At 42.0% G+C, this 13,552-nt stretch overlaps 1 protein-coding gene across 1 annotated transcript; it reads right to left on the minus strand.

The window, feature by feature from the left end:
* Nucleotides 1–326: 326 nt before the first annotated feature.
* Nucleotides 327–12,549, minus strand: LOC118337019 (bcl-2-modifying factor-like). The gene is made up of 4 exons (XM_035673826.1): nt 12,413–12,549; nt 10,315–10,511; nt 9,460–9,662; nt 327–4,813 (listed from the first exon to the last, which is right to left on the minus strand). Exons 2-4 carry the CDS (start codon nt 10,484–10,486, stop codon nt 4,697–4,699), a joined length of 492 nt encoding a protein of 163 aa, XP_035529719.1. The 5' UTR covers nt 10,487–10,511; nt 12,413–12,549; the 3' UTR covers nt 327–4,696.
* Between the last annotated feature and the right edge of the window lie 1,003 nt (nt 12,550–13,552).

A 13,552-nucleotide genomic window follows, 5' to 3' on the forward strand; every position in this document is an offset into this window, starting at 1 on the left:
GACACTTGGCTAATCCATCAGTGGCTTACTTTCACAATAGAACTCCTTAAAATAAAAGCTCAGGCTCAAATGAGTGTTAACAGAGCAAAGGAGGGAAACTCATTCTTCTTCTGTAGCTTTTTTTTTGTCAGTTCCAGGTGTAAAACATTTGACTCGTTATAAACCTATAACTAGGATTTTATTTCTGTAAGTTTAATTCCTCACCTATTGTTCCATAGCCATCACTGCAGTGGTATTTCTCTCACACGTTTTCTCCGGTTTCTCACACATTGCCAACTGAGATGCTGTAATGTAATATTGTCATCCAAACATAAACTTGACTCAGCTTGACACCTTCAATAAAATTTTATTGAAAAAAAGTACCAATAAACAACAAGAAATCCAGAAAAAAGATTTGTAGAGCAAAGCTCCATATGTACAGCATATTGCACTACATAACAAATTGTCTTTACTTCCATATTATATCAACGACCAAAAAATATATATAAACACAAAAATGAGTGCACAGTAGAGTCTCGAAAACACACAGTCAATGTTTACAAAAATGCTACATTTTCGCTGGGTCTCATTTCTTGGTATAACAGAGAGTGTGTGATAATCAAGACTTTGTTGAAACTGAGCAGTTAAAGGCATATTCCAGGGTTTTACAAATACATGTACACTATATCTGTTCTGTAAAGAAGGGCAAATATTTCATTGCTATCAGCTCATTAGCCAAATTAAACACAACAATGAATTATTTTGGTTTGCTTGGTTTTGTTTATACACCACGATGAGATGTGCAAGGAATGTTGCAAGTTCATTTTTATATAAAAAAAATGCCCTTGATCTCATGGACTTCAAAAGGATCCTACTCGCATTAAAGATTATTTTACAAGCATGAACTGTCCTTATAAAAGCAGACCCCTTCTCTTAAGAAAATACATTTTAAAAAGTTAAGAAAAACCATGAAGAAGAAATGTTATCGTTAAAAAAAAAATCAAAACCTTCCTTGAAAAACTTCAAATTTATATAAAGTGGACTACAAAATTCAAGACACTGACGGTTTCCATAAAATACATGTCCCACTCTAGGGATTCTCCACACTCACATATAATGTAATGAGTGCAGCTTGGGAACCTCATTCTAACAAAAATTATACAGGGCACCACGGTGGCTTGTTTCCCTTTCCAATAAATCAAACAGGCCATTAATCCGAGCCTACTTGGTCAATGCACAGATATATACGTCTGACACATGGCAAGATTAGCCCAAGAGAACAATCCAGAGTATATACTATACATTAACACACAACAGTTAAGGGACCCATGGGATCTACAGAAACAAAGTACTTTCCAGTGCATATTGATTACAACAAAATGATCAAGATTAAAGAATTGAATGCATAAACTAACGCCCTGTGACTCGAGAAGAGTATTTTCTGTGTGTTTTGAAGCATTTCTAATACCATATGTATCGTTAGAAATGGGTGGGATGGGTGATGACTCATTAATTAAAAAGCAAAGGTCATATCCTGTTGAAAGGTTAAACTGCTTCGAAGCTGCTGCTTTTCTAAACCATGTATTGTGAATCTACCCATGATGACTGGTGAAAGATAATGAAAAAGGTCTGAATTGGTTGGGCCCATTCCTGAAAAATCACAAGCTTTTAAGTGAAATACTCTACCCAGAATCTATTTTTTTGAGGATCAAACACATGTAGGCTTCAAAGTTGAGGTTTGTAGTTTTTCTGTTTCATGAAGAGCTGCAGCTGTGGTCATTGTGAATTTATGTCAGTTATAATGTCGTCTAATAGTAATATTTTGGATATATGGATGAATACACTACTTCCCCTGCACAAAATTGTCCCCATCAAAGTTGTGAAGCTCTGACAGATGACCACGTGGAACCAACATTGATGTTCAACTTAGCATGTATGCATTTATTCAAACTGACCATAGCTGTTGTTCTTCATAAAGGGTCTAATTTCTTACAGCCTGCGGGAGATAGACAAGAATTAGAATCTGGGTTGAGAATCACATGAAGCAAACCAACCTGCTCTGCACAGAGTCAAACAACTGAAGTCCAAGACTAAAACAAAAACAGGAAAATAAGAAGTAATTGCACACACAAGTGTATACAGTAGAAATGGGCAAATACAAAAATAAATAAGTCGGTAAAAAATAAATTACAAAGAAAAATGAACCGATGAACAATACCCATGTAATAAAGGAGCAGCACAAAGAGGACACCAGGAGTCGATGGTGAGACGGGGTGCTACAGGGACTGGCTCAGCGTTCAGGATCTGCAGGAAACCACAACCACATTCAGTGCACCTCACACGCCTACTACTACATGCTCAGTAGCCCCCATCACCACCACAGTCAGCAAGTGAGCCTCAGTTTCCTCCGTCAACTGTACCTTTATGTGTGTGCTGAGAAAGGGGATTTTTTTTTTTTACTGAAATGACAATAAGAGACTTGACAAATAGGTTTTGTCATAAAACACTGCTCTTCTTCTAACCATGTAACAGATTCTCAAGGTTACCAGTAGCCCACACAGTCCGTCCCTGAGACATCTTGAAGAAAATGAGAGGAAACCCTAATTATGCAGTGATAAACTTGACACATTGTAAGGAGCAAGTAATTACAGACCCCTGATATGTACTGCTCCTTGGGTCCAAAAGTTGGCCTGGGTTCAGCGATGGAAAACATAACAAACAGCATCGTCAACAGTGTCTTTAAACATATTCATATTTCAACAATAATTACAGTCATTTTCACTTTTGTCTTTTTGTCATTTGTCTGCTGAGTCAGTGGTGCTTATATGTACTACAAATGTCCCAAATCTGGATCTGAGCACCAGAGACAACACAAGATCAGAATATAAAATGATGTAAAACCCCATAAAGGAAGCCTGAGAAGATCTGTTTCACAGATTGATTATGCAGTATCGTTTGGTGTTCAAAACACACGGGCTGTGAAAAACAAACCAGGACAGAAACCTTTCAATGGAGGCATGTTGCTCTAACTGTCTACTGAAACACTGGTACGTGAAATTTCCAGAACCCAAATCCAATCCAGATTCCAGGCTGCGTTCAGTCGGGTCTCAACATTGATTATTTGTCTTGGACATAAGAGTGAATACATCCGAAATGTTGTGGCAAGAAAACAAGTTAGAACTGAAAACCTTCATACAAGACAGAGGTTAACTTGGTAACTCTCTGAGCTCTTGTAGGGTGTTTGTCTAGTGCAAAAACAGTGGATCCACAGTTCCACTTCAAGGGCATGGAGGTCTGAAAACAATCACATGAAACGAACACATCTAAAACACAGGGAGAACTTAAACTGAAGAAAGAGTATCTGGTGTTCTCACTAAAACTGAAATTTAAATCATTACGGTAGACTTAGCCAAATAGTTTTCCTAGGTGTTTATGTGCTTTACTCTAAAGTTAAAATTTAGTGCACAGGTACTTGACCTCCAAAATGCATGCAAAACTCACCATAACAGAACTTAAATCTACACATCTTTTCATGCATCTTTTTAGGTTTCTTTCCCAGCCCCTCTTTAGTGTGCTACATGTCAGACAACATCCAGCAATTTAAGAAAATGTTAGTTGAAGTTATCAATCGGCGTAACTTAAAACCATTGACTATTGTGCAATAATATGTGTGTGTGTTGCTCTTACTGATACTGATTACTGATTAATATTCCACTGCTGATTATGTATTTCTTGCTGTTAGGTTGCTTGTTAATATTCTGTGGTTTTGTCAGATAACTGACTTACTTACAGTTAGCTTCTTTTTTTAAACTCCCAATTCCTATTATTGCTGCTAGCACAAACCAGTGCTTGCTTGCAATCTGATCAAATGCTGTTGTACACAGGTTTGCTGGCAGTCACCAGGCTTGTTGAACTTGTTAACCAGTCACCGATGTTCAGTACTGCTAACTCCACCCCATTACTTTACTGAGCCAAACTAAATCAAAATGTTCAAATTGTTTGACATGTAGCACATGACTGAAGAAAGGCTTGCCTTAAAACACAGGTGCATGAAAAGATATTCAGATTACAAGTCAAGGTGTGCAGACTCGATCAAATGATACTGAGGGATCATGTTCAACCTTAATACCATACCAAAGAAAATGAGAGAGAGTGAGAAAACAAAAAAACTCAAAATTAAGAAAAATAAGAAAAGATAAATGATCCATTGAGGTGAGGTGCAAATTGCTTTGTTCTGAGAAGTTGCCTCTTTGGAAATTAGTAAATCAACTAGGGAAACTTCAGAAAAGAAAACCTCAAACCATATTTCCTCTCATTTCCTAACCATCTCATGTTGCCTGTCAAAATTGCCCAATACTCATTCTGGCAGAATACATTGAATAAGGCATTCCCAGGGTGTGTGGAGGTCATTAAAGATGGATACATGTTGAAGTGCAAAAAATTTAACAAGAACAATGTACTGTACAAAACTACTACACCACACGTATACCAAAATATGAACATTGTCCTGTGGATGAATCTCGGAGAATCATGGCATCTTCTTGGAAAGAAAAAAACATAAGACCTTGTATAAAAGTTGGTTGTCTCCGTCCCGCGGTGACTTTTTGTCTCCTTTCTTTTTCCACCCCAAAAACAGACCCGTGTTAGATTTGACAGTGCCATTAGCAGTCCAGTTACTCAGATAGATGAAGAAAAGGGGTATGAGGGGAGGACCCCCTCACCTCCGTCCCGCTCCACCTCTTCCAGCAACGAACCCCCTGTCAAACAGAAGGCTGAGCAGAGCTGCACCCAGGCGCCACCACAGCGGCCCCTGGTTCCTTTGGTTTCGATGATACTGAAACAACAAATAAAGACGAAACAAACGCAGGTTAGTGCACTCTTCTGAAACTAGTGAAACGGTCACTAGTGAAGTTTGTGTTGGCTGTGACGTGTGCTGATTGACAGTGAGCGCAGTGAAGAGGGTCAACTGAGAAGACGGTACGACAAAACCAGACACCGGAACAATCCTGATATTTTCACAACAGTCTGCTTCTGTCCCCAGCAACACTTATTAAAGAGAGGCCTCCCTTTGTGTGCGGGATCCCTGCACAATCCGGGTTTCCCAACAGACACTCTACAAGCTACAAACACATTCATCATACAACCACATTTTTTCCTAATCTTTCTGGCAGAGACTAGCAGCAAGTGGCTCAGGAGGAGACTCTCTTCAGGTTTGCGAGCCAATTGGATTGTGTGCGATTAGGGGGATAATGCTATCTCTGCCATTGAGAAGCTGAGATAAGATAATTGCACCAAATGGGATTAGGGAGCGCTTGATGAGAGGCAGGGAGCCTCTGGAAAACACGTATCTGCACACAAGAGAGGTACAGTAGTCCAACAGCTCATCTGCAGACGAAAGGCAGACTCCGCCACGCCTGATAATGCCGTGGCTATTTTCAGCCCGTAAGAGTTGTAAACTGAGAGAGACTTTTTCATGACAACGCACTGTGTACTACATTCTGTTACTGTTTACAAAAACCAAAATATCTAAAGGCCGAGATTAGATATACCATATTTACATGACTGTTAAGGTGGTGTCCAAACATTGACATAGTTACCAGCCACAGAAGTGCCATTGTGATAAGCCTCTGGGTTTCTACACTCTTATCAATTTGTGGTGAACATTGCAGGGTGTTGCATTAGCTTTGCCAGGTTCAAACTAGCATGTGTGTAACTTACCACTCGCTTTTTGTTTAAAAGAAAAATCAAGAGGTAAAGTAAATCTAATCAAAGACTGCTGGGAATCTTTATAAAACCAGTTCTGTTTTCTATAACAATCTTAACTGGGGTTATTCTGATAAGAACATAATAAGAGCATAATGTTTGCTTCATATAAACATAGGCAATATTTACATGCAGCACAGGAGCTGACAGCCAAGGTGGCTTGACTTAATAAACACTGGCATGTCTTAAGTCTTTTAAATCTAAATTATATGAGAGACTGCAGTCGGTTACAACTAGAGTTTTAATGTTAGATAGTAAAAGCTGCGAGTGATTTGAGTGAACTGAGGGATTTATTACGCAACAAAGCTTGAGTATTAACTTCAAGCTACATGAGAAGCAATTCATCTTTATAAACAGAAACAGAATGTCCCTGTGACAGTGACCTTTTGCCCTCCACTCTACCAAGTTCGGAGACAAACAGGGAGAAAGAGAGAATGAGGAAAAAAGGTATGCACAGGCGTGTCGCAACTTAGTCATGAGTCACGCCACCAACTGTCAAAATGAGGCACGGGCTCTAAATTTAGCCAGCGATAGAGCGGCAGAGTCTGGCCAGATGCTCAGTGTCGTCACTCTGACACCAGCCTGATGTGCTTTATCAGTGTCCCATGCGGGCTGTCGGTCCAGCCAGCTGCTCAGAAGCGCTTGCCTTATCTCTTAAGCAAACAGGCCGGCCTCAATAGCAAGAACCACTGGATTAGTTACATCAGGGAGGGGACAAGGAGCCAAGGACAAATACAAACAAAGAGCAGTGGTTTTAGATAATAGAGAGCAGCACAAATGGACATCACCATGAACAACAATCATCACAGAACAATAAAAGTAAAAGTAAATATCCAAAACCACCTTTGTGTGTTTTTATTTCAACTCCACTCCACCCCCTCTACAAGTGCTGAAAGGAGAGTGCCACAAACACTGGGTGCGTGCAGACCCATACACACACACACACACACACACGTAGGCGATATTCAACCCTGCTTTCAACACCTCCTATCGAAAGCACCAGGAGTCGTCTCTCTTAAAAAAACATGGGGATGAAACCTAACTCTGCTCCTTGCCCTGTGCGGGCCGGAGCAGTCTTCCTGCCATTGTGGCTGTCATTATTGCCGTGTCTCAAATGGCGGGCCGGCTAATGTCAGCCATCCTCTGGGGACCTCGCCGTCCCCTCCAGCCCTCTCTGACTGAGGAGCAATTTATCTGTCAGCATCCACCAGCACTCCTCTGCTACCTAATCCCTCTTTTTCGCCAGGGGCCACGGGCTCCCATGGAGAACACTCACAGCCACATTACTCCCAAATCCATCAAGGAGGTGACAGTCAAAGGCACTTGGATGGCTCAGGGACAAGTGTCTGCACTGAATGACTGCAATCACCTACTGACAGGAGCGGAGAGGAATGAAAACTGACTAGCAGTACCACTATTATGGAGTGAGAGTTTTCACACTGACTGTCAGAACATGTGATAGTTAGAGGTGAGAGACAGCCAAAAGCAGAAAAACAAGTATGGGTGTATTCATGCATGAGCCTGTACACACGCTTACACAATGCAATTAATTACACAACCAAAGCTAGAAATAGCAATTACAGAGACTTCAGTGACATCGAGCAGCCAAAGCCACACATCAGTGTTTGGGCAAAAAAAAACTTGAAAGTTGAATGACAAGTGTCAACAGCAGCCATACTGCTCTCTTTGCAAGTTAACATCAGATGCAAGCAAAAGCCTTATTCTCTTTATCGCTCGCTATCATTCACAGTCAAGTGTGTCTGTGTCAGTTGGAGCTTCAGGATATGACTTCACAGGGACGTTCTCACTCTGACTGTCCTCTGTTGTTTACTCAACCAGCAAAAAAAGGAGCACAAGCCACTTCCTCGTCCCCTGACCCAGGCCTGCCTTCGTTGTGCGTCAGTAGATCCCACACATCACAGCAACCCTCCTGCCTCACTGTCTGACTGTCTGGTTGTCTGCCTCGCATTTGCCAGTGTCACAATACATGAGTCATGCTGAGCCGCAGGGGTATAAATAACTTGATAAGCGCATGAGAAAATCAGAAACTGTCTCAGACTTCACACAGAATGAATTAAACAAAATAACTATATCATTTCCTCCCATTTCCCAAAAGGGAGGTTTTAAGACAACTGAAGATGGTTGTTACTTGATCATTTGAGACTCATTTCCAAACCTCCTTCACTCGCTTGTACCATCATTATGGATCCCACCCCCCCCCCTTCTCTATGGCTGTGTAGACCTCTTATTTGGGTGTCTCCTGTGGCCGAGGGAAGGGGCTGACTGGAGCCTCCCTGGAAGCACAGCTGTCCCCCTCGGGGCTCATGTGCTGAGCTTCGTGTTACAACATGTTTACCTACTCCCGCCACTTCTGCTTTTTCCTGGACCTATCAGTATGTGTGTGTTTGAGTGAAAAAAAAAAAAGTTTGCTAGACTGTAAGAGACTTACTCTCAGCAGAAAATCTCTCTTGAGGGTTTATGTATATTCTTGATGTTGCAGCCAATGAAATAACACGGTTGTACAACACAAGCAGGGGGGACAGTGTCACCCTGACCACAGTGTGTTGTTTGAGGTCAGGCATCCTCCATGCCACTTGCCTCCACAGAACACTGAGGAAACAGGAGAAAGAGAGAGAGAGAGAGAAAGAGAGAGAGAGAGAGAAATAAACAGGAAGAGGAGGTAGGGGGAGGGCCTGGGGTTGGTGGTGTTGGGGGAAGGGCAGTCCTGGTTCAGCAATGTCTATGGCTTGAGGGTAGAAAGGGCGGGGGGTGAAATGCTGGACTCCGTAAGTTCTGCATGTGCAGAGGCTCTCCAAAAAAAATATGGAGCAAACACAATAAAAGAGAGCAAACTTTTCTCCCCACCATAAATCAACGTGGGAGCTAAATATGAATAAAGCCTGAGTGGATGAATGGTGTTGTTAATGTGTGGAGGGCACTTTTTTCTGCCTTGACTTTAACTCACGCATAAATTAAGACACACACAAACACAACGACGTCTACTTTGATGGCAGTAGAGGTATGCTTAATCTGCAGCATATTGCAAAGGCCAGTGGATATGGACATAAAAAGTAGGGCTACTAAAAATGAAAGGTTTGTGCGTTGTCCATGTACAACCCATATGAGATTCTGACATAATGAGCCACAATGAGATGATTGGACAAAAAGTAACAGTAAGTTTGAGTTGATAAGTGAGACCCACACTAAACAATACCCGTTGACATTAGCATACAGCTCCACATAATCCCAGGGGGCACCAACCCTCTCACCTCACAAGAAATAATGAGGTGTGAAAGGTTTCACTATTTCTTTAATTATAGAACCAAGATGTGTTTATGGTGTTTTTATCATATGGTTATGAGTAAAATATTGAAGTAACTGATTTGTCTAATAGTGCATCCTCCTGGCTTTACCGAATTTACATTTGCCAGCTCAGCTTGAGTGTCCTATCTATTCTAGAGGCTATCTGGCTAGTTACATGAAAGAGTTCTGCTTGTCCAGAGGCTGTCAAAGGTATCAATCTACAAAGTTATACAAACAATGTATAACACTTCTATATCAGTTAAGCTGGCACACAACACTTCATGAAAGGCACTGAGTGGAGATTCTATTACTGCTCGGGGTATTATTGGCCAGTTGCACTTGTTTACAGCCATCAAACTAGAGGCCAAAGTGTCTGAGTTTGTACAGTCAGCAGGATGCATATTTCCTCCTCACCAGTTGTAGGTGTTCCCGGTGAAACTGGTCTCCTATCAGCTGGAGTTTCTGGCCAATGCAGGCCTCCACACTGCGGGCCACAGGTCGCTGCCGGGGAAGCTGCTCCATCCCGTTGTGCTCCCCTTCGCTTTCTCGTCGCCTCGCTTCCTGATCCCCAACAAGCTCAAAGTGTGCCGGGAAGTGCAATCGAAAACCTGCGTTGCCTGTTGAGTGTCAAGGCCGAGACTTATTATTTTGTCAACACCACAAGTGTTCAGTATAAAAATGGAAGTACAGCAATGACACCTGACAGGGTGGTTTTTTTTACTGTCTGTGCTGATAATGCAAGTAGAAAGAGCAGCCGAGCACTGCTGAACTCGTCTTCAACCAATCGGAACGCTTGGCTTTAACCACAACTTTCCCAGTTGTTGTGTTTCTATTCAATCGAACACTGTGAGCCATTAGAGAGTTTCAAGTCACTCACCCACAACAAACCCACATGACAGATTAGAGGTGAGTCAGTTGTCACGGAGCTACTTTGGGATGATTACTTGTATAAGGCGCCAATGTAACTTTGCTCTCACTGATAATCAGTTCCCTTTACAGCTTACGCAGGTAAGCACTTCTGTCACGTCCTCTCAGTCACAATGCCAGTCTGGCGCCTTTTGAATAGCAAAGCAGCTGGGTACACTCCATACAGACCATAAAAGCCACTGTGATCTTGACTATCAGGCGCCAGGGATGAGATCAGTGCAGCAACATTGTTACCCATTTCTCACATTATAGTTTCGTGCTGGAGTTTTATAACACTGGTTATCACGCACAAGGCAATGTTTCCTTTTTCTCTTTTGAAATACGGTATGTCATCAGCCTCACCGTAGAAGAGTGGTCTGGGCTCCTCTGCGACTCCACACGGCAGCATGCCGTTGTACGGTGCCAGGGCAGGGCCAGGTGTCTGTGTGCCCCGGTCTTCACACTTTATCTCCCGGAATGCGGTGCGCCAGCAGTGGGGGTCCGGCTCAAACACATCATCCTCCTCATCGTCCATACGGGGGCACTATAAGATGAGGCGCCTTAAAAGTAACAGGACAGAGAAATAAAGGTCACTGCTGCAGCTGATTATAGGACATTTGTCTTCCAGTGAGTGTATGAATCATCCCAAGTTTTTACTTCACTAATGAAGGTGACCTTGGACAGGTCTGCATTAGGCCTGATGAGATGAGCTCAGACACTTTCATTATATGTTCATTCCTCCAAAGCATTCATTATAGTTATAGACAACCTGTCTGCTTCATAAAGAGTGCCCTCAAATCAATAAAACCACAGTGGACAAGTTGGGAAGAGAAAATGAGCAACCGGTCTGCCTTCATTTGTGGCAAAGAGCTCAGTGCTTATTTAGACAAATGGCTCTGTTCATCTCAGTGATCAAACCACACAATTCACTGCGGTTAGGAGACTCGGTTGAGCCACAGTTACATAAATGAGAATCTCTGTTGTCTGTGCTAAGCAGCTCTGTGGAAAGGAGCCAGACTTCATAAACAACTGTTCCATGATTACTAATTTATAAAGTAATATCATGTACTTTTACCGCAAAACAATTGCAGGTATTAGTGACATTTACACAGTATGTAAACTTGATGACAGGAACAATAAAAGAAAAGCATGATTATAAATCAATATACACTGTGGCAAGAATCACTTGGGAATATCTCCAGTGTCAATGATGCACTCCTCTCAGCCTTGAATCATACAGTGTGTCAAAGAGTTATCAAAATATGGGTGAAATTCAAGTTGCCTCACCAGCTCACCCCCAAGTCACCATCCAGTTGTAATACAGGGTTAGACTACTACCACACTTCCAAATTAGGGTCCACAGCAAAAGGGTAATGACAGTCTTTGAGGAAAATCCTAAACCGCTCTCTCTACCCTGGTCTGTCAGCGTGCCAGCTCCCTGAGAAGGAGTTTTCATTTCTTCACCCAACATAAGCAGACTGGCCTGCCTCTGGCATGCCCAGACCTCACAATATACTGTGTGCCTTCACAATAAACCCCGTGTGTAAAACCACTTAATGCTTTGTTTTGACAAACAAAGAGTAAGAACATGGAAGGGCTCAGAAAAAAAAAAAAAGAAAAAACATAGGCTCAACTTCCAGATACCAAGGGTTGCTTTCTGTACTGCTCTACTGGCCTGGTAGTGAGCTGAGTGTTTGTGTCAGACAGTGGCTCCCCCTGCTGCAAACAGAATAACCCCAACACAAGACACAAGGGACGGAGGGAGGGAGGGAGGGATGGGGGTGGTGAGGGTGAGGGTGAGGCAGTTCTCTCTTACTGACACAGTTTCAATCCAATGGCATCGAGAGCCTCACATCGCACCATTTCCATTATGCATATCAAGACCTAAAATGACACATGGAGGTCGTTTTTATCCAAAAATCTAGTTAATAATCCGCAGCCTAATAATAATGTCTGTTGTCCTAACAAATATATATATATTTTTTTTTACAGTGATGTAAAATAAAGTTAAAACAAAACACACATTTAGAAAAGAAGAGCCTACAATACACACGTCTTACATGTGTAATTACACGTTTACATGCGCAAACTCGTTGTAATCTATGGCGATACCGGCTGTCACTACATTTCAGTACAGACAGGCACACCGCCGCAAAAAATAACAGCCATGAAGTCCATTCACCGACTGAGCTCTACAAACCGGGAAAGCCGGTATAATTCAAACCTCTGCTGTATGAATGACCGGGCTGAGTTACACTAAATACCGCTTTTATTCGGACTGCCTTGACGCTTCAGTGCGGCGATAAACACCACACATGTCGAAACAAATATGTTGCAGCTGTTTCAACGACAACAGCGGCACGTTGTTTGTTGCTCCTTTCCTAAGGACACCGATGTCACTTATAAACCAGCTGGTGTAAAGTATGTGAACGACATTTAAATGTGTTATTAAGGAACTTACCACACAGGTGGGCTTCGTTGTAATGGCTGTCTTATACTCAGAAAAAAAAGAAAAAAGGGACGACTTCAATATCCTGGCAAATCAGGCGAGTTTAGTCCGTATCGCCTGCACGACTACTTCCATTCTGCGAGGAAAACTGCAAGAAGCCGATTTAATTTCGCGACGTCAGCTCCAAACAGACTCCGCCCGCCCGGGGCGTGGTGCTGAAAGTTAGTAAATAAACCTTCCTTAAAGGCGCGGGTGAGTCTGCCGAACAACTGTGTGCTTGTCGGCCATTAGCGGCGCCTGTCCCTTTAAGGCTGATTTACATTCGCGCGATGTAACCAATCGCGGACTTTGTTTTTATCCCGCCTTCTCCAGCGCGTATTCAGACACGTGGACGGGAAATTCCCCGTAGCACGAGACCTCTTTCGCGCTACCGCCGTGCTCATCTGGTCAGAAACCTGTGAAGTGCTGTCACCAGGAAGCTTTAGGCATTAAAGAGAAACTACTGGAACACCTAAAGGCTACAATGAGCTCATACGTTAAATATCCTCCATATATAAATAATACTAACTCATGAAAACCTCTATGGCTGGCTACATCTTATTATGTTTTTCAACAATATACATCATTTGACTGTTTCACATTTCATTTTATATTTCACACCTAGATGCCAGATTTTTAATGAACAGTATGTTCTGGTTAATTACAAGCAAACTGCTCACTGAGCAACGGTTCTGACTTTTTCTACATTATTATAAGTGGAGTTGACCTAGATCCTGCTGGAAGTGGCCTTGATCTTGATCAGTCTAATTTGGCAGCTGTGGGAGGAAACACATGTATAAGTTGTTTGTGTTACAAAAAATAAAAAAGTTTTTTGACATAAATTAACTGCCACACCACTAACTGTCATTATGGAAGGCTTTATGTCAAAAAGAAGTCAAAAAATGGTCATGCCACCCCCATTTAAACCTTTTTATGTTATTAACAATATTGGGGAGGCAACTAATAAAAAAAGAAACCAAGCTGAATTTTATTAATTTAATAAAGGAAATGATTCAGGTTAACTCTTATTTGTTCATTTTGGTTACATTAGAAACTATTTTAATTCAACTTAGTTTTACTTTATGGCAGTACTGAATGTTGTAAACACGGGCT

This window comes from Morone saxatilis, unplaced genomic scaffold (genome assembly GCF_004916995.1).
Source record: "Morone saxatilis isolate NCDOM2014 unplaced genomic scaffold, NCSU_SB_2.0 Contig3, whole genome shotgun sequence".
Classification (NCBI taxonomy): Eukaryota; Metazoa; Chordata; class Actinopteri; family Moronidae; genus Morone; species Morone saxatilis.